The following is a 22,652-nucleotide window of genomic DNA, read 5'->3' on the forward strand; positions in this document are numbered from 1 at the left end:
CTGTTTGAAGGAATCTTATAATGCAATTTTTGCAACTTTTGTCCATTTTTTTCATGCAACTTTTTGCAACTTTTTCGATTTTTCATGAAAGTAATTTTGATTTTGGTGAAAAACACGGCCAAATTCGACGGAAAGACCATAAATCAGCACTGAACTCATGCTCTTACGGGTTTTTCGAGAGCTGAGCCGGAAAGTTGACCTTTTTTTTAGTCAATCCAAAGAGAATGCGGATGGCAAACTGTATTTCGGGGGTGGAACTGGGAAGTTGACCTTTTTTTAGTCAACCAAGCAAAATGTGATCTTTTAGTGTAACTTCTGTGAAAAAATCAATGCAACTTTTTACTGCAACTTTTGTCAAAAATAAATGCAACTTTCCACGGATTTGACTGCAACAAAAACTTGCCCTAGTTATCAGTTTTCATCGTATATAAATATCTTGACAGAGGTGAAATGCGCTCAACTGCGTACTGCTGCATGGAGAAACTATCGCGATGATAAATGTTCTGAAAGATCTGTTGGTACCAACTGCCATCTGACATGCAAGGATGGATACAGAACCAATTCTCCAACGACGGGGCACGCTAGATGTGTCTTATCAAGTAGTGGTACGACTGCCAGCTGGAACTTTGATGATGCTCCAACTTGCGAGGGTGAGAAATTTTCTTTATTTAGGTCAAGGCATATTTACCACGCAAATGTGTTCTTACCCAACCATACAGTTCGAATACTTTGACATTGATTGCAACAGTAACGGCAGCTATGTTGAAACCGACCTATAGTGTTTATTTATCCGACTGCCATTAGAAACGTAGCATACTGACATTGAAAATGCCTTTATGTGGATGTGTGAATCCTTGATCACTCCCAGTTGGGTATTTCTTTGATTTCAGGGTGACGATCCAATTTTCAAGGCTTTTCCACAAGCCAATGTGATGACAAATGTTTCTTAATTTGATTTCCTACTAAATCTTGTTATTTTCATTTTCCAGAGATTTTGGAATGATACGCAAGTTGTGATCATCATAATCATTAATCATACATTTAAATACCATCAGATTTGTCTTTTTTATTTTAAGAAATCAAGTGTATTCGCAAGGAATTGACCAGCAACTATCAACCTACCTTCTGTCCGGAAGGATCAATTAATGACCAGTGTCAACTACAATGCTCCAAGGGGTATAGATTTAGAGCCAGTCAGCCCGTAAATCCAGTAATTTCGTGTACTCTGGAGGAATCCACAAAAACGGCGTCATGGTCGGTACCGGAGTGCATTGGTATGTGTAGTTATTCCGATTTTGTGGTGGATATTTTTGTTTTCTGTTTTATTTCTATATAGGTATAATGTATTTCTGACATGATTGTCTTTGCAAGTTGCCAGTAAGCCTTTGAGATAGGCTACTCGTACCGTTTTTCCAATATACCATGGTGGTCATGATCGGATAGAAAAACAAAGAAAATCTGCAGACTTTGTTGCAAAAATGATATGAGAATGGCATTTACCAATTTGAAATCGGCTCTAGCAAGTGAGAAACCTTGTTCAGTCGCATTGCTAACCAGCAATATAAACTCAAATTCAATGCCTTGTTGTTTCACAATCATTTGGAACAATGCCAATTTTTATTTTTGAGGGTTCTTATCTTGTTTGTTCCTGTTCGCTAAATATATCACGATACACATATTTTGAATCACGGTGGCAGAGTGCGTAAATTACGGTACGACTGATCATCCACCTTGCTCGTTCCATACCATATTTACAATTTTCAACACCATAGCCATATTCTTCCATACCACATTTGATTTTCATACTTTCTCAATTGCTCAATATCCGTGATACTATTTAGTAGTATGCTAATTATATATTGCAATTTTAGACATGACGATCCTCTTTTGTGATGTCTTCAGGCAATAGCAGTGGTTTTCACCATTTTTACTGTTGCGACCCAATTTCAGATTTAAAATGATTCACAACCCACCTCTGAAAATGATAATGTGATTACTACATCGGGACCTTGTTACAACCTATTTGAATAGCTGAATACTAGAAAAATAAGCTCATTGCCTCTGCCCATACCAACTCAATCAAGCCCTAATTGATAATGCTATTCCAAAAAAGGTCAGCACGGCCACTCAGACTTGCCACAGTCTATTTAGTAAATTGGATAGTAGCTAATCGGCCAGGATCTTCGCTACCCCCAGCAAATAGGCAAATAACTGACAGTTTGAAAATCACTGGCAATAGGCTAGATATACGGTTATCAGTTTTCATCGTATATAAATATCTTGACAGAGGTGAAATGCGCTCAACTGCGTACTCCTACATTGAGGAACTATCGCGATGAAAAATGCTCTGAAAGATCTGTTGGTACCAACTGCCCTCTGACATGCAAGGATGGATACAGAACCAATTCTCCAACGACGGGGCACGCTAGATGTGTCTTATCAAATAGTGGTACGACTGCCAGCTGGAACTTTGATGATGCTCCAACTTGCGAGGGTGAGAAATTTTCTTTATTTAGGTCAAGGCATATATTTACCACACAAATGTGTTCTTACCCAACCATACAGTTCAAATACTTAGACATTGATTGCAGCAGTAATGGGAGCTGTGTTGAAACCGACTTATAGTGTTTAATTACAGAGAGGAAGATGCTCTTGCGACTGAATTGAAACCTTTTCCCTAATCAAATGGGGTCATTGATCAAAACAAGTATTGCCACCCAATATTTTTCAAAACCACCAATGTGTAAAAATTAATTTCAAATACGTCTGGTGCAATTTCGTCTTCACTAAAATTAGAATATAACGTATCATAAGAAATCTGGTTTCAAAGGAAACCTAACTGACTTGTTCTATTCATTATTATTTGATTGGTTGTCGGTCTAAATTAACTTACACATATACTTTTGAAACCAGGTATTTTTCATTACACAGTCAGAAAAACACAATAAATTGGAAAGCATCAATGTTGCGAAAAAATGGGATTTTTTAACTTACCGTGGTAGGCCTACTCCATAAAATGCATAATGACATAAAGAGGAGCCAAAAGATAGTGATATGTAGTAGTCGTTTAGTACTCTAGTCGGTTTTGCTTTTTTTCACCACTTACTCAAGTGGTTATATTTTTTGACTTGCTGACTACCCAGTTTTTGGATAAGTTTGCAATATTTTTTTGAGTAAAATTGTCATAACAACCGATTAAAATGGCCTCTGTATCTTGGTAGCATAATATATATTTGCGAAAATTGCGCCAACTGTTGTACTAGTCATTTTGCGTTAGTCGCAAGGATGTAGTACTTTGCGATTTTTAAGTAGCCAACTCTTATTTACCACTAAAAGTCTACGAAGCGTTGACTAGTAACTCTAGTTATTGACACAAACTACTTGAGCACTTTTGAAATCATTCATATTTTAATTTCTTTGAAGTAGATCAACAAATCTTGTTGATCAGTTATTGGAGTAGTTGAAGAGCTTTCAAATCTTTCCGTCTTTTAGCCTATTTTATAATTCCATAAGCACTCGCAGCACACCGCAAATATATGGCAACAGACAATTTGGTAATAACTGCTCTATTCTGGGTGAGTGGATGTTTGATTGAAAGACTACTCCAAGTCCTTTCGACTTATTCTCATCTCTTCATTTCATCACAGTCATGTGGTGCTTGTATCAATAAATATATTGCCGGCAATAAACGAATGATTGAATAAATGAATGAAAAAACTATTAAAACTTTAAATCTCTATGTTGCTGAAAACGATTCTGTGCTCGGAATCTCTCTATCACGTCAGACTTTTTCGCTATGAATTTTGCTCAAGTTCATAAATTTATCGAATTTGTACTTTTGTTAATGACATACGGAGAGCGTAGAACAGCTACAGATCAAATAGTGTAGGTGGTAATAATCGTATATGATGAAACCTGGGCGGTTCAAGAACAGAATGACCGAGTTTTTGGTGAACTTCAGTTCATTGGATCTCAATCTTCCATTCAAGATCCTTTTTCGACATTATATTGTTTTTAATATAATGTAGAAAAGGATCGTTGGCTCTGGGAAATGACCCAAATGTATTGTCCCATAATCTCGTTTTGAAACATTAAAAGACATACAATGTCTGATTTTCCAAATAACCAAGCGGCTTATCTTGAGTCATGCTAACTCAAAAGAGAAATTAGTCTCAGACAAATATTATGATGCATGGCATCAAAGCGATTTGTGTAATAGAAAGGTCGGCACATTTTCATTATCACGCCATTGTAGCTAAGACTTTTCTGTATGGCTCGCTTATTAGCTGTAGTAAGCCTAGACAACACAGTGACCTTGTGTAGGTACAAACCCAGAACAGGATATCGCACGAAGCGCAAAGAAATTTTCCTGTTGCATGAAATTTTGCAATCGCTTTGTCAGCTGTGCTTGGCCGCGCTCGCGTGTGGCTTAGAGGGAGTATTGTTCATGACCCATGTTTAGTGACCCATACTTTAAGATACCCTGGTTGATACGGTTGTCCGTCAAAAGCCTGTATACTTTTGCAAGTTTAGTGAAGGCAGAGAATTAAAGTGGTCGAGATTTCTCGTAAAATTTTGAAAAAAAAATCAAGTTAATCTTTTAAATTGAAACGTGCGGGCACCCTTTGGTGGCTTCACAACGCATGCCGTTGTCCACATCATCATTATTTCATATATCTCAGACTACCACTAGAAACATAGCATAGGGACATTGGAAATGCCTTTCTGTTGATGTGTGAAACTTTGCTCTCTCTGAGTTAGGTTGTGCTTTGATTTGAGGGTGACAATTCAATTTTCAAGGCGTTTCTACAAGTATAGATACCTAACCTACGGATAGATACGCAACACCCGTCGTCACGCTTGCTTGCCCGGAGGAACTTACTGCTCAGCAATCTGAACGCAACATAAATTGCTAATCCCATAGCTGACGACCTGTGCGCTTAAATTCATTACATTACATTACATTAAAATCCGATCAGGGCAATGGAACCTCCTTGAAATACACCTTAAAGTGTGAAAATCGGCATTGTTCTGAACAATCACAACCACGCAAGGGCCATTGTTACGGCCATTGTCCTGCGTCGCTGCGATTGTTTAGAACTATGCCGATTTTCAGACTCCGAGGTGTATTTCAAGGGACTTCCATTTCCCTGATCGGATTTTAATGTATATTTTTGGAAGCAGTGCGACAGTAGCTTTCAAATAAGATCAACTTTAATGAATTTAAGCGCACAGGTCGTCAGCTATGGGATTAGCAATTTACGTTGCGTTCAGATTACTGAGCAGTAATTTCCTCCGGGCAAGCAAGCGTGATGTTGGGTGTTGCGTATCTATTCGCAGGTTAGTTATCTATACTACAAGCGAGTGTGATGACGAACGTTTATTAATTTGATTTTCGACTAAATCTTGTTATTTTCATTTTTCAAAGATTTTATAATTATACGCAAGTTGTGATCTTCGTAATCATTCATTAAAGGGGCACTGCGCTCTAAAAATGATGTGGTCTCTAATTGAAGGGCAACACAAAAAAAAAATTGGCCGCAGCCATTTTTTCAAAACGCCACCGTAATGGAGCTGCAATTTATTGAAATTTCCACAAGACCTTCATGCTCCAGCTGTCGCGGCTGTGCGTCATTTCTTAACCCGTTACATTGTACGATGTCTTCACCGTTGCACTTGCTCGACGCGATTAGGCAGTCAAGCAAGGAACTAACTTTATACAGTTGTCAGTAGATGTTATGAAGGAAATATGACTTACACGCCAAGGTGGTTTAGATGCGGCGTTCAACGGAAGAAATTCAGTCAGGAGATTTATGTCTAAATCGAGCCTAGTGTATTTTATTTTTTGGGAAAGAAATAGATCATGTCCTATTCTTATGAATAAAGCATGACCATCACCAATCAGTGTGATGGTGATGTGATGTGATGGTCGGCTGACAACTATATAAAGTTCGCTCTCTAAGTGATTGTGTAATCACGTCGAGCAATTGCTACGGTTAAGATATTTCGCCATAAATCTTGTTAACAGGTGGCGTTCTGAAGAAAATGGCTACAGCCAAATTTTGTTTTCGTTATGCCCTTCAATTTGAGACCACATCATTTTTGGAGCGTAGTGCCCCTTTGCAATACCATCAGATTTGAATTTTTATGTTAAGAAATCAAGTGTCCTCGCAAGGAATTGACCAGGAAGTATCAACCTGCCTACTGTCCAGAAGGATCAATTAATGAACGGTGTCAACTACAATGCTCCAAGGGGTATAAATTTAGGGACAAGCCCGTCATCCGAGTAATTGTATGTACTCTGGAGGAATCTACAAAAACTGCGTCATGGTCGGTACCGGAATGCATTAGTAAGTGTAGTTATTCCGATTTTATGGTGGATATTTAATTTTCTGTTTGATTTCTATATAGGTATAATGTACTTTCTAATATGATTCTCTTAGCCAGTAGCAGTTTAGCTTTTAGGAAGAAAGCAGCAAACTTCGTTGCAATAATGATATGAGAGTGGCATCAACCAATTTGAAATCCTTGCAAGTGGTAAACTTTGTTCATTCGCTTTGCTAACGGACAATAGGAACTCGGAGTAAATGCCTTGTTGTCTCACAATCATTTGGAACAATGAACATTTTTTTAGGGTTATCTCGTTTGTTCCTTCTGGCAAACTACATCACCATTCACAATACACATTTTTGGAATCATGGTGGCAGATAGCATAAATTACGACAGATTATCCGACTCACACGTTCCATACCATACTTACAATTTTCCACCCCACAGCCACATTCTTCCATACCTTATTTGATACATTTTCATTCTTCCTCTATTGCTTAATATCTCAGGTACTATTTTATAGTATGCTAATAAAATATTGCAATTTTAGGCATTTCTTCTTGTGATGTCGTTATAGACAGTTGCAGTGGTTTTCAACATTTGTAGGATTGTGACACAATTTTCGATTAAAAATGTTTCACGACTGACTTCTGAAAGTGATCACTTGATTACTACGTCTGATACGGTACCTGAATACTGGGCAAATAAGGGAATTACATTTGCCAGACCAAATCAAGGCCAATGTGGTGATGCAATTACAAAACATGGTTGACACCATCGCCCAGACTTGAACGGCCCATTTAGTAAGTTGGTAGATAGGTAATCGGTCACCATCTTCGCTACTGCCAGAAAATAGACAAACGACAGACAGTTTGAAAGCCACTGTGCGATAGGCTAGTTATACGGTTATCAGTTTAACGCGAAACAATAACATCATATTGTTAATTTATTCGCTAAAAGCTTTTCGACTGACCAGCATCAGTAGCGAACGTCAGTGATAGGGTGGATCAAATTCGAAATGTAAGAACTATTTTGTGTCAATGACGTCATAATAACAAAAACAAACAACTAGTAGACGGGCAAGATACGGTAGTAACGATACAAAACAAACGTTAACGAGCACTTATTCGGTTATAAATAACCGAGAACACAGCACACAACATTAATGAAATATTCCAAGGGTGTAGAGGCGTTTCTTCTGGCGACAGAGAATCATCAGTTTTCATCCCATATAAATATCTTGACAGGGGTGAAATGTGCTCAAATGCGTATTCCTGCACGGAAGAACTATCGCGAGGAAGAATGCTCTCAAAAAATTGTTGGTGGAAATTGCTCTCTGACATGCAAGCATGGTTACAGACCCAATTCTTTAAAGACGGGACCTGCTAAATGTGTCATATCAGAAAGAGGAACGGCTGGCAGTTGGAACTTTGATGACGCTCCAACTTGCGAAGGTGAGGGATTTTCTGTATTTGGGGCATCACATTTTTACCAATAGCAATTGTGTTCTTAGTTCGCCCAACCATGCAGTTTCAGTACTGTGACATTGATTGTGACAGTAACGGCAGCTATGTTAAAATCGAATTATATTGTCTAATTGTAGAGTAGTAGAAGAAGCTCCTGGAACTGAATTTAAACTTTTCCCGAATCAAATGGAGTCATTGGTCAAAACCAAATGTAGTACCCACTAGTTTTCAAATTCAGCGATGTGTAATAGCAATTTGAAATATATTTCGTGCAACCATGATCGGACATAAAAACAAAGAAAAGCAGCAGACTTCATTGCAAAAATGATGTGAGAGTGGCATTTACCAATTTCATATCGTCTTGGCAAGTGGTAAACTTCGTTCATTCGCGTTGTTGTCGAATAATATAATCCAAGAGTCGATGCGTTGTCTCACAGCGGTGCAATTATTTGGAACGATGCCAAGTTTTATTTTGGAGTGTTATCTTTTTCCTGTTTGTTCCTGTTTGCTAACTACATCACAATATACAATTTTGGAATAACTTGCAGACAGCTACCGTAATTTTCCGAACATAGTGCGCCCCCATGTATAATACGCACCCTTAAAATGACGTGTATATTCTGGGAAAAAGCCTGTGCCCGTATATAGTACGCACCCTGCATTCGCAGTACATGAGGACATGAATAGTTGCGGTTTAGTATTCGATGTTGTTCTGTTTTGCGATGTCACTGTCGAACAATCATGACATAATGATCGCTAATCATATTACAATGACCGGCATTGTCTCTAAACGAGAGTAGATAGTAGCCAAAGCCTTTGAGGTCGGCGACGCGATAGCTCAGGCTAGCGACACACGACATCTTGCGCACGTGGCCTATTACAATTACAGATTCGATTGCTTAGGCTAACGCTAACGGTTATGTCGGGCGCACCAGTCCTGTTGGAGATGCGACTGATTACCCAAGCGATTATATCTTGCGTACATGGCCTCTAGTGTATGAGATTGTTACGGCCTGTCGTTGACGCGATGAATCAACAAGGACGCGATGAATCAACAAGAATTGCCGCGCACGCCGGTAGCAATCTGTGGCCTAATTTCGCTCGCGCACAAACGGCAAATCAACTCAGCAAGAGATCGCGTAATTTGCAGACGACACTCGTTAATTAGAAACACGCTTTTCGTTAATTGGCAACATGACTCTCTATTTGGCAGCGCGTTACACTCGATAATACGAATTACGGGGCCCAATGTCTAGAGGTGATCCGCGATTTAAACAAACATGAAGAAAGGCGTGATTTCAAGTTTTTTAAAGAGGGATTTTTTTTCAAGGCTTGCTGCACCCATGTATAATACGCAACCCCCGGTAAATTACGGTAAATTACGTTTGATTGCCCGCCTCACTCGTTCTATACCATACTGATAATTTTCCACACCATAACAACATTCTTCCACACCATATTCGATACATTTCATACTTTGTCAATTGCGCTATATCTCTGATACTATTTTGTAGTATGTTGAATCGATCATACATGCATTTGTATGCTCTCTAGGTTTGAAACATACATGACAGCATTTCCCTGCCATCTCCTGCAGAGCTGTCCAATTAAGTAAGCCTACTAGCCTAAGCCTACCAAGACCCCCAGAAATTAGTTTTTACTGGTACGCAGTAAGAAAAATTGCAACACGGAAATAATTTTCCTCATAAAGACGGACTGCAAATGAATAATCAATAAAACAAGTCAAATACCACTCCGAAAACCACTTAGGTCTGCAAACTTGACCCAAGGCATTACAGCAAAACTATGTGTTGGCGGCTATAGCAATATAAATAGCCCGAATAGGTGACCAAGTGATAACATAATTTGTCGCGGTCTTGCCTGCGCGTTCTTCAAATAGGGAAGAACCTGAATTTTAAACGGCAGTGAATCAATCAAGTGATCTTCAAAAAGTTTAAAACATCATACGACATAAATTTTGAGCATTCAGGAAGCTCCCGGAAGTTCTATAAAAGTTGCAAAAACTTACCCTAGTTGTCAGTTTTCATCCCTTATAAATATCTTGACAGAGGTAACATGCGCTCAAGTGCGTATTCCTGAACAGAAGAACTATCGCGAGGAAAAATGTTTTAAAAAATCTGTTGGAACGGTGTGCCCTCTGACATGCAGGAATGGTTACAGAACCAATTCTTCAAAGACGGGACCGGCGAGATGTGTCTTATCAGACAGAGGAACGACTGCCAGTTGGAACTTCGACGATGCGCCAACTTGCGAGGGTGAGAAAACTTCTGCATTTGAATCAGGGTCGTGGAGTCGGTAAATTTTACCACCAATTCTGACTCCGACTCCAGGCATTTTCAATAGAGCGACTCCAACTCCAACTCCAAAGTCTTTAAACGTACCGACTCCGACTTTTTTTTTCCATGAACTCCGACTCCCACAGTACTACAAATTTACTTCGAAACTTATACGCCACGGTGACAGTCGAATGACTTACACATAACCATTCAACATATGCAAACATATTATTCATGATGGCATTCAAAATTGTCACATCGTGGTACACATCTCGCAATATTCACGGTGCAATTAACATGAAAGTATTCATTTCAAAATCTCCTTCCTGTTACTCATATTATAGTTTTTATAACATGGTCAAGCCATGGATACTCTACTATGCATGAATCATCCAAACATGATATATATCCCATCCTGTATAATTAAAATGTGGATTTAGACAACAGAAGCGTAACTATTGTGTACGACTCAGCAACTAATACAGAAATTTTCGGCTGACACTCGTCAGGGGTAGTCGTCAGCAACTAGTAGAGAATTGTAAAGAACATTGTATATCAACAAATCGTATCACAACACATTACCCCTGACGAGTGTCAGCCGAGAATATTCGGGTTCATTTCAATATGAATATACTATTCAATTGTATATTGAAGTTCTGTACCTCCAAGAAGCTCTTCTAATACAGAGATGTACAAATTTTATCACTAGGCACTATACTGATGTCTTTAGAGCCAGTGGCAGTGGTTTTCTACAATTTTACAATTGTGACACAATTTCCGATTTAAGATGTTTCACGACCCCCTCCTTGAAGTGGTAACCTGATTACTATGTCAGGACTTTCTTACAGCCTGTTTGGGTGGCTGATTACTAGACAAATAAGTCCATTACCTTTGTCCAGATCAACTCAATGCCTGTTTGGTAATGCAATTATTGAAAAAAGGTCAGTGCGGTTGCCAAGACTTGCCACGGCTTATTTAGTAAGTCGGTAGATAGTTAATCGTTCAAGATTTTCGCGACATCCGGAAATGAGCAAACGGCCGCTAGGTTGAAAACCACTGCGCGATAGGCTGGATTTACGGTTATCAGCATTAATCCCATATTATTATCTTGACAGAGGTGAAATGCCCTCAAGTGCATATTCCTGAACAGAAGAACTATCACGAGAAAAAATGCTTTAGAAAATCGGTTGGTACGGTGTGTCCTCTGACATGCAGAGATGGTTACAGAACCAAATCTTCAAAGAGGGGACCTGCTAGATGTGTCATATCAAATACTGGTACGACTGCCAGTTGGAACTTTGATGATGCTCTAACTTGCGAGGGTGAGAAATTTTCTGTATCCAGGTTACTCCATTATTATCAATAGCAAATGTGTTCTCACCCAACCATACTGTTCAAATACTTTGTCATTCAATGAGATGAGAGAGTGAGTAGATTCAACTCTTGCTGTTGAATGGAAACTTTTTCCTAAATCAAATGTGGTCATTTTTCAAAATCAGCGATGTGTAAAATTAATTTCAAATACGTCTGATGCAATTTCGTCTTCACCAAAATTAGAATGTAACAATTGTAACATATAATAAGAAATCTGGCTTCCAGGGAAACCCAACTGACATGTTTTATTCATTAATATTTGATTGTTAGTCGGTCTCAATCAGAGGTCTCAAACTCAAATGTGCTCGCGGGCTAATTTCCTAGTTTTTGATGACGCCATGGGCCGCAGCATCAATAATAGAGATATTCAATGTATAATTTCCAAGTAGGTCTTCTTTGACGGGAGCTTGCATGCATTCCACAAACATTGTGAAACTGTAATTTACTATTGTACTATTCACGCTTGACGCAGGAAAAAAAATCACATTTTTAAATATTCGAATAAAATTGCTTTATGCCGGGCATAATCTGTTAAAATAATGAATTATAGACATCATGAAAGAGGATGCATCATGACATTGTCAAGCTGTCGGGTCATAATATTACAGCTATATGTCCTAGGACGTGCCACAATTTTATGTAGAATATTTTAAAATCTGCCGAAGATTGATCTGATGTCAGAGCATTTGAGCAGAGTAGCCTTATCCTGGTTTTTATGTAGTCGTGATAAGTAGGCTATTGTTACTGTAATTGCGAAAGTTTGCCTTTGATAATTATTGGAACATATCAATAACAACTTGAATATAATAATTTTTGAGCCATAGTGATAGTATTGTTTCTCAACTTTAGCGATCATGCTTTACCCTCGTGTTTTCAATAAGATTCTTCGTAGCTCTGTTCATTTTCAACACAATTTCTGATGGTACCTGTATTAAAATGAGAAAGCCCAATCACATACAATCGCGTGTAGTGTGAAAACCATTTTCCAGTTGAATAAATTGGCCAAGAAAATATTCCACAGCATATAGACTCAATTCCACAATGCATCTCGTACTCCCTGATGTGGTGCTTCATACCCCGAAAGGGTCTACAGACCCTGGTTAAGAACCCATGGAATAGAAATGTCCAATCGCCGATGAATTGATTGGTGTTACAGCTGTGGAGCGTACTGCTACCTTACTTGCCACTGATAATAACGGGGCTAAAGAGAACAAACATCACCCAGCATGTAACGAACTATACGTCTTGGGGGTCACATAATGTCGATGGTTGCCATACTGACCTGATTAGATAGCTATATACCAGGGGTCGCTAACACGCGTCCTGCGAGTTCATATTTTTCGGCCCGCTACATGATTTGAAATTTAGGAAGAATGCTTAGTAAAGCATTTTGAAATGCTGAAAATGATTTCAGTTTAAACATGTATTGTTGATGTTGTTGTTGTTCAAAGTACGCTATTCTGCTTTGCCCAATATCACTATTTTTCACCGGCTGATACGGCAAACAGCGATGATAATATCATTCTATAGAGCAGAGGTCTCAAACTCAAATGGGTTCGCGGGCCAATTTCCTAATTTTGATGTCGCCGCGGGCCGCAGCCTATTATAATAGGGGTATTCAATGTATAGGCCTAATATCCAAGTAGGCCTAATTTGGCGGCACCTTGCAGCCAGGCTTCCACAAATATCGTGAAAAATGTAATTTACTATTATACTATTCTAGGCTTACCATATTTTGGAAATCAAAAAAGAGGACACTTTTTCAGAAATTTGCAACTTGCAAAACCGGAGTAAAATTCTCAAAAACCGGTTAATTTTTCCCACTTTGTGATCGGTTGACTAAAAAAAAAAGGTCATCAATTCTGCTCAGAGCTCAAAATAGCGTTTTCTACTCCACTTTGCCAGGTGGATGACTAAAAAAAAAAAAAAAAAGGTCATCACTTCTGATCAGAGCTCAAAATAACGTTTTTTACTCCACATTGCCAGGTGGATAACTAAAAAAAAAAAAAAAAGGTCATCTTTTCGCTCAGAGCTAAAATCACCGTTTTTCACTCCGAAATACCCGCCGGAGCTTCACTTCTGTGCTAATATGCGGCAGGCATATCACTCGCAATTTGCTCTAAATCTGCCTAAATTTTCAAAAAAGAAGACAAAATCTCAAAAAAGAGGACGAAAGGGCGTCCTCCGAGGACACTTTCAAAAAAGTCAAAAAAGAGGACAAATCGTCTTAAAAGAGGACGTATGGTAAGCCTATACTATTCACGCTTGGCACGATAATTTTTTCAAATATTTGAATAAAATAGATTTCCCGTGCCCCCTGTATGATTTCAACACAATTTCTGGTCGTACCTATATAAAAATCAGAAAGCCCATTCACATGAAATCGCGAGTAGCGCGAAGAATATTTTCCAGTTGAATAAATTGGCTCAGAAAATATTCCACAGCATATAGGCCTATTTCCACAATGCATCTCGTACCCCCTGATGAGGTGCTTCGTACCACGAAGGGGCTACGGACCCCTAGTTAAGAACCCTTGGAATAGAAATGACAAATCGCCGAAGAATCCATTGGTGGTACAGCTGTGGAACGTACCACTACTTTACTCGCCCCCGATAATAACATGGATAGAGAGAACAAACAACACCAAGGATGTAACCAAATATACGTCACGGGGGCCTCAGAATGCCAATGTTTTCCATACAGACCTGATTAGATATCTATATACCTTGGGCAACACAAGCTACGGGCTTTTGAAATATTACTTTTCCCCATGGCAGTGTCATAGATTGTTGCGTCCGTAGGATTACCAAGTCACTATTCCGGGACGCAAGTCCTTCTCTGATTTTAACTTTTGACCCGACTCAACTCGAGTAATTTTCAATTTATCACCCAGTTAATCCAAAATCGAAAGGTCGCACCGACAAAATTACGATTTTCAGTCACAAATCATCGACGGGTCATGTTTTATCATCATAAACCTAAAATGTGACGAAATAGCGATTTTCCACCGCATGGTAGATCTCAGAAGTGATGTGATGGTGAAGTAATTGTTTCGATTCCCGGTTTTTGTCGTAGTTTTAGAGTGAACTTTAAGTTCTTAAATCTAAAAAAGATATATGATACTTGAATATATTGTCGAATACTTGAAATTCCAAAATGTCTGGCACGCGGGCTGCGTGTTTGAGACCTCTGCTATAGAGGAAGAATTTGCTAATATGAATAGGCATATTGCCTTGACGCGAAACGGCCAACCGCTGCCAAGACCGAGACGCTTGGACAACGTCTTCAGGCTACCCAAAAGACAAAGCTTTACGAGGAGATAGTTTTCCAAGTACCGTCTCTTTAGCTAACCCCGATATCGATTGTTTAGTCAAGGGGTGGCCAATCTGCGGCAGCAGAAACAATATTATGCCGCTATCGACACTTAATTCGACTAAGATGTATTGGGGGCTGTCAATATGCAAATTGACTATCCAATTAATGAGGTTGAAGTATTCTTGAATTTCTCTTAGCGCTAGGCGCAGTTCAATGCAAGCTAATTTTTTTATTTCATTACTGTAATCTGAAAGCTTCCCTAAATTTAGAAGACACCCCCAGCCCAAACTCTGACGGTGAATCTGATCACATTGGCTGAGAAAGGAGAAATATTTGATAATAATATGTGAATCTATACTAATATTGACGACAAAATTCACACATCAATATGAAAATTCTCCGCCCTTCGTGCCACTATAGAAAGTGAATTCCCATTGCTATTCATAACATGACTACCCACAATTTCCGTGCGCATAGTAAGCCGATGTGAGTAAATAGATTAGTCACTGGCGATGGAAAAGTGGACATGGACAGTTTACCGAGGGTATTTGGCCGCCAGTTATTTCATTATGACTATGCACTGAAATTCGGCCAGAGGCTATACAGAAGTAATCAAAATAGTTGCTGAAGAGTGTTGCCGTGTATCGTGCGCAGCTCGTAGTTCAAAATAGAAGGAATAGTGTTGATCGTGATATTTTTGTTGTATTTTTACTTCAATAAAACATGTTTTATTTTGTAGTAACTATGCCCATCTCCCATGTTGGAGAGCGTTGTACTGACGCTGTGCGATAAAATCCTTTGATTTCTTTGTGACAGTTCGTTTCTCATGGCCTTTTCACAAGCAAGTGTGATGTTGAATGTTTCCTAAAGAAATTTTCTACTAAATCTTGTTATTTTCATCTTCCTTAAAACTTTGAAATTATGTGCAAGTAGTGATCTGATCATAGACCTTTATCAAAATACAATCAGACTTGACTTGATTTGTTTTAAGAAATCAAGTGTCCTCGCAAGGAATTGACTGACAACTATAGAACTACTTTCTGTCCGGAAGGAACAATCAATGAACGGTGTCGACTACAATGCTCCAAGGGATATAAATTTATAGGCAAGCCCGTCAAACAAGATATTTTATGTACTCTGGATGAATCCACAAAAACTGCATCATGGCCGGTACAGGAGTGCGTTAGTAAGTGCATTTTTTTTTCTCATTTTCTGATAGATATGCAATATTTTCTGTTCTATTTCTGCATATATATATACGGTAATATATTTTTTGTTATGTTTGTGTTAGCCAGTTGCAAATTATACATATGAGTAGGTTCATACAAATTAATTACTATCAACATAATGGATATTTCTATAGTACAAGATTGCCAATGAGACTAGTATGACTGTATAAATCAGTGGTTCTCAAACTGGGAAACTGGGAAAGCAAATGAGGGTGGCGCGAAGCTGCGGTCAATTGAAAATCTGTTTTACGCACAGCATAGTCCAAATTTCATATTGGAGAATTCTCTCATCAACGGTCATCACCGTCCATGCCATCAAACTAACTGTTGCGATTGCTAGCATTCTGCTTTCATTTTGTGTTATGACAAAATGGGGGGGGGGGGGATAAGCAGGTCGCGGAATTTTTCATTTACCAAGAGAAAGTCATTTGGTCTCATTTACCAAGAGAAGGACTATATATCACAGGAGAAAATGAAAAACAAGGGTCTCTGAGAGTAGCTATAAGCTGCTTTTGGTTTACAGTGATATATTGCGTGTTGGTTCAAGTCCCCCGGATCGTATTTTATGAATTCTTTGGTGAACGCATTTAAATTTTCGACTGGAGGCCCACCACTAATACGGTAATTGGCAGAAAAATAAATTGAACAAAGTGTAGGATTCCTTATAAACATTTTAGTCGAAGAATTGAAAGTCTTATATCTCTAGGTGGGTACGATTACAACATCCCTGTTATTTCACTGAACATAATTTTAAATACATGTATATTGTTGATGCCTACTATTTGCTATATGTTGTTGGCAGATGTCTAGTGCATCTTACAGACTACCTGTGTTCTTTATATATTCTTTTTTTTTGTTTTCTTCATTCGCTGCAATAGAACTGTGGATATACCTGCTAATCTCAGTGTTCCAAAGCTTTCACGATTTGTGTTTACATTCTACAAATTGAGTAATTAGCCTTATTGTACAGTCGTCATTGCTGCAAGTACAAAATTCCAGATCTGTGGTACTTAGAAATGTTCAACTATACGGCACATAAAGTCGATTATATTACTGTTCTTTTCATCTTAATGCTACTGTGCTTGGTACAATAAATTGCTGTATTCAGAAGATCTTCAAACTCAACAATAATAAATTGATGAACCAGTATGATATGCATGTGAATTGTTGATCAACCATCGGTTGCAATTCACCCTTCTTGCCAGCTATATATTTGAGCTGCATCGTCAACATGAGTAGTCCTATGTTATCCTACTTGTGCCGACAATATAAAACTGTGTATATTATGGTTTCCAACGTATTCATTCACATCACATAGTAATAGCTCATTGTTATACATAGTTTATGGATCTAAACAAGACATAATGTTTTTTGTGACTAAACCTGTTCCACGTTACGGAGTTTAAAGTGCATGCTCAGTTGCTCACGTTGCTCAGACGTTCGCGAAAAGCCAACTACAATATTTGGTGATAGAGTTTACACAATATTTGTTTTCACTATCAGCAGGAAAGTCACCATATGTGGTTCATACTAAACTGATAAAGAGATCAACTGTGTTTCACAGTTTGCTATATTACCAACTTATGTCAGTGCAATGCTTGATTTATTTCACATATTAGTGAAATTACGGCGTCAAAATGTGAATCGCCATGAATAGGGAATTTTGGCTTCTGCTACTGATGTTAAGTGAATTTGTATAATGCGAAGCACAGAAGGTGTTATGTATAAGGAAAACCGGTAATTATGAAAAGACTCCTATAGTTTATTGTTGAATTGCAAAAAATTACTGGATATAAATGAACAGCCCAGAAGTAATAGTAACACTTCGACGAACACATGAACTTGTAGCCTCGTTGCTATATAGCAATATATATATATATATATATATATATATTTATCAACAATAATTCGAAGTAGTTGAATAAATCGTAGTGTTTTACAATGGTGTTGCCACAAGCAAATCTAACGGCTCGCTGCGATTGATCCACGTCACAACTTTCATTTGGCTAAAGGCAATTTGACGGTAATTAACTGGCTTGCCGAGCCCAAAATTTGATAAAATAGGTATCAATCGAAAGCTACCTGTCTACTGATTACGATTCTGTAAATTTTATGGCGCCCTTATTCCTGAAGCTCCGCAAAATCAGCCTTTCATTTTGCATTTCAACGGAGTTTCTCATTGTGACATCGCAATCCCGTCTGGAATAAGCAGCCGCAGCTCGGAGCAAGCGAGAGTGAGAGTGTGAATGCTCAATTGCTTGCGCAACAATGGCCAATACGCTTGCGGTTGGCGCTGGTCCTAACTTGCTCCCAGACGGCATTTCTGCGTCACAATACCAAACTCCGTTACGATCAAAATTCTCGGTGGATTTTTACGGATTCTGGAACCACGAGCACAATAAAATTTATATCACCGTAATTAGTACCCCAGTGACTTTTGATTGATACTGTCAAATTGCCTTCAACCAGATGGAAATTGTGACGTAGACCAATCGCAGTGAGCCGCGAGATCTGCTTGTGTCCACACCATTGTAGGACACTATGAATAAATGGTACAGAGTTGTTGATGCTGCTTTATTATCTGTTTCAAACGATTTTACACCACCTCTCGGTCTGCAATCCAAGCATTTCGGCACTGGATCATTTGGTATCAATACCTTTAGCATCGGGACGTATCAACTTTCAGGCAGCATGTGAAACCTAAAAGACAATCAGTATTTAAGCCATTTCATATTAGTCAATAAAACTAATACATCTTGGTGCGAAATGCCTTCGACGCGTAGTCCTCTCCTTACATTTGCAGCTCACTGCATGTCGGTCAGAACACTTACTTGTGATTTTCGATTTTCAGAAGTCACATGTGAACCTATAAAGCGGACCAGTTTGGCTGCTCCCACAAGCCCGTACAAGCAAAAGAAACCGTCAATTGCAGAAGAATGTAAATTAGGAGAAGTTTGTGAACTATCGTGTGTCGCTGGTTATCGATTCTCAAACGGTGATAGAGTAATGAATTTAACATGTGATACTGAGAAGGAGGCTTGGAATATGGATCCAGCTGCCATCAAACTCTGCGAACGTAAGTCCAACTTCCTTCCTTTTTAACTTAGTCGTCTTATTCTTATTACATATTTCTGTTTATGTACAGCAATTATTGAAAATCGAGAGCGTGATCAATGTCAATATTGGTTTTCTGGAACCGCGGCCAAGTCACGAATTGACGCCATAAATCAATGCACAGGTGTATTAGGAAAGGAAGGAATTTTAGCAATGCCAAAACGTTCCGGTTGGATCAATTCCACACAATTGCCACGTTTAGTGGGTGCTAACGTGACAGGATATTGGTATGATGGCGCCGAGATTAAAGGTATCTAAAAATGGTAATGGTGACAGTTTATTGACATGTATGACTCTTTGGGATTTACAATTAAAAATGTTGGGTCAATATGACTCTTCGGTCAAAAAAGGTTCCCGGCCATTGCCATAGGCTGCATAAACTGAACCAAAAATTCGTTTACTTTCAAGCCTGTTCATTAATAAGGCGCTATCGCGCAGCACCTCACGCGTAATCCATATTAAAAATAAAGACAATGTGGCAAGCTATGTTTTAACAATCAAAGTCACATGAATTCACCAAGCCTTCTTTGTTAGCATCGTCACATTACAATTACACCAGTGTTTCTCTAACTCGGTCGTGCGCCCGCCTTAGGGGGAGGACGTGGAGGCATCTGAAAGGGACTCGAAGCTGCAGTAAACTGAAAAAACTTTTCATATAGTCAGAATATCGTATTTGAGAATTCTCTCATCAACAATCATAACCTTCCACACCATCAAACTATCCGATAGGATTGCCAGCATCGCAAAGGGAGCGTATCTAAAAAGTCTGAGAACCACTACATTACACGGTCTGTGCTTCAAATTGTGACGTGATCCATTTCCATATCCCTCATTCGTAACACAAATCATTCGGTGCCCGTGATTACTATGAGTCATCATTACCCCTAAAGGGTGAATGGGCATGGCAAAAAAGTTGAAAGCTGAAATTCAAAGAAGGTTGAAGCAATAAATATTTGTTTACTGAAGTCTAGGGTAAACTGGTCTTTTTAGTAGTTAGTGCTTATCAGGTTGCCGTGTTTAAGGAGTATAAATTGAGTCGGTTTTATAACAAAAACATGTAGACATACACTCGGTCAAGGACGGGCGAATTTCAGAAGAACTGCAAGCTTTGCTCCACAACAAGGCTATTTCGCCAAGCTACCAAGAAAATAAGCTGTGTACTATTCCAAAAACATTTTAATGTCTTGATAGAAGAACGCAGATAGAAATTTAAAGATTACTCTAAAAGGTATCATGTTTGACATTGTTTCGAAATATGACGGCAAGTAAATGGTATTTTTTGGTACAAACATCCACTGAGCAGCATTTATTAACAGTGTAATTCACTGCTTCCAATTTAGAATTAAATTTAATGCGCTGGGGAACACATGTAAATTATTTGACTCGACCCGCCAACATATTTTTTTTTGGCCCGTGGAAAAAAATAACTGCCCACCCTTGTTCTAGAGTCATTGGTTGCACATGACTTGAGACATTCTATATTACTTCATTCAAGTCTCGTGTATCAATACCGACTCTTGAAAAATAGGCATAGAAACCCATTTTTTTCAGTTTGTATAAATATGTTACGAATGAGAAAATTAGTATATTATGAATGTGAGGCCTTCGATAATCGATATCACCCAATAGTTTCACAGAAGTCAGTTGAACCTACCCTGAACTCGATAATGGACAGTGAACTCTATGATTTGGACTCGGACTCGAAACTCTGACTCGACTCGGTGCTCTCTGGCTTGGGCTGTAACTTGACTCAGGGGTGAAATGAAAATGACTCGACTTGACTCGATTCTCGATGATAAAAGTTGAATTGACTTGAGACTCGGAACCTTGTGACTTGGTTTATAACCCAGCTGCACAAGCCAGAGAGTCATTTTTAAATTCGATATGAATTACTACTTCCAATCATTCAAATTACGCCGACTAATGACCCTGGCAAGACACATCTATATATAACTCCAGCCCTCAAGTAAGGTGGGTCAAAATTGTTATATCTGCGAAGGCACAGCAGTTATGGATTGTGATACCTAAACATTGCTTTGTTTGGTCAGGCTGCATATGCGAATATTTTGATCCACAGGTACATGGAAGGAATACGAATCCCCCTACTTAGCATACTAATTAGGCGTGGATATTGTCTAAACATATCACCAAATGGTTTGTGACGCCTCATAATATATTGTTGCTTTTGTAGACATGCAGAAAGGGGGTGCAGGAATCTGCGTGAGGTTGAATAAAAAAAAACGAGTAGTTAGATCGCGATGCATTAGTATGTTCATGTGTGAAAGTCCAACGAAAGGAAGTATGTTTTGTTATGGTTCAAAATTTGCGGATATCCCAGTTGACTGTAATTTAACATTATGAAGGTAATCCATGTCTCGATTCTAATAACTGCTCTGGGAACGGAGAATGCACCCCTGTTGGATGCTCTTTTCGGTGTCAATGTCAAGATTTATTTTTCGGGGATAAATGTGAAAAGGGTGAGATATAGAGTATGGAAAATGGCACCTGGTTATTGTGACATCATATTCTCAGGGCCTTTCACAATCGGAATCAAGGATCTAGAAAACGGCAGTTACCAGATATATCTGCGAAACAATGCTAACAAGTACTCGGCACTGTTTCATTTTCTGGTGAATGGCAACGAAGAGTGGAATATGACATTGAACCCAGAATCCGGCAATCGGAGGTATGGTGTTCTGAAGCGATGCCAAATGTTAGATTGGATTTTAATAGGAGAGAGCATCTTTATTTGGAAGAGCAAACTATGGTTCCATGAACTTTATGACACCGTGGAAAGTAGGGGCACAAATTCTCACATACACTCGTTATGTGGGCTCTTTCAGTACGTAGAACTTATGGATTACTTTTATGTAGCGCATGTATTTGTGTAGGGTCGGAAAATTTGCTTATCTTATTTGAGAGTCATGAACAATATTGTGAATGGACAGTTCGCACTGACCAGTAATCACTCCCTAAATTCTGGGTCACACGGACCATGAACAATGTTCCCTCTAAGCTGCGCACGTGCGCAAATGCGCAGTGCTGAAACGGTCTCTGCGCACAGAAAATCCAATCCGAAGTGATGACCTTTTTTAGTCGTTACGCACTATTGTCCAAGGGCCTGCGCAGTGATTTGATGAGTGTGCGCAGGACTCGTCAAAAATTAGAGGGAACATTGACCATGAATATTCCAATACCTGTCTGGGGAATTTCCTTTCGCCATATAGCTCGTGTAGATGCACATAAAACTTTGAGATCCAAAACTTTTCTTCAATTGATCGTGGAATTTATTTTAGCTTTTATAATGACTTGAAAAAGGGAGAGCATGAAACGTACCTGAGTGTTAGAGCATCATTGAATGGAAGATCAGAAGTTGTTTACTCATGTAAGCGGATACCCGGACGACTCAATCTGGTCAACATCACTAATGATCCGTGCAATGGAACGGTTCTGAATGTATTTTGGCCGGGTTTTATCAACAATCCAGACAGTTCCATGACATATTCGGTGCTCGTGAATAACCAGAT

General features: G+C 38.9%; 2 protein-coding genes across 6 annotated transcripts in view; one reads left to right on the forward strand and one right to left on the reverse strand.

Moving 5' to 3' along the window:
* Positions 1-22,652, reverse strand: part of LOC145444097 (sodium/potassium-transporting ATPase subunit beta-1-interacting protein 3-like) — a 372,797-nt gene that overhangs the window by 167,966 nt on the left and 182,179 nt on the right. The window lies entirely within an intron of this gene.
* LOC145444077 (uncharacterized) overlaps positions 1-22,652 on the forward strand; it is a 192,172-nt gene that overhangs the window by 29,128 nt on the left and 140,392 nt on the right. For 2 of the 5 annotated variants that reach the window (XM_080321990.1, XM_080321991.1), the window contains exons 6-19: positions 444-650; positions 1,077-1,274; positions 2,288-2,494; positions 6,156-6,350; positions 7,578-7,784; positions 9,866-10,072; positions 11,209-11,415; positions 15,774-15,968; positions 18,863-19,087; positions 19,157-19,375; positions 21,317-21,424; positions 21,489-21,602; positions 21,658-21,811; positions 22,422-22,652. In XM_080321990.1, coding sequence (XP_080178116.1) covers positions 444-650; positions 1,077-1,274; positions 2,288-2,494; positions 6,156-6,350; positions 7,578-7,784; positions 9,866-10,072; positions 11,209-11,415; positions 15,774-15,968; positions 18,863-19,087; positions 19,157-19,375; positions 21,317-21,424; positions 21,489-21,602; positions 21,658-21,811; positions 22,422-22,652 — 2,674 coding nt within the window. The remainder of the gene's footprint in view (positions 1-443; positions 651-1,076; positions 1,275-2,287; positions 2,495-6,155; positions 6,351-7,577; positions 7,785-9,865; positions 10,073-11,208; positions 11,416-15,773; positions 15,969-18,862; positions 19,088-19,156; positions 19,376-21,316; positions 21,425-21,488; positions 21,603-21,657; positions 21,812-22,421) is intronic. The other 3 variants (XM_080321988.1, XM_080321989.1, XM_080321992.1) reach the window with 2 other exon arrangements.

Source organism: Botryllus schlosseri, chromosome 8 (genome assembly GCF_051294905.1).
Source record: "Botryllus schlosseri isolate E-star chromosome 8, Bs_hap1, whole genome shotgun sequence".
Taxonomy (NCBI): Eukaryota; Metazoa; Chordata; class Ascidiacea; order Stolidobranchia; family Styelidae; genus Botryllus; species Botryllus schlosseri.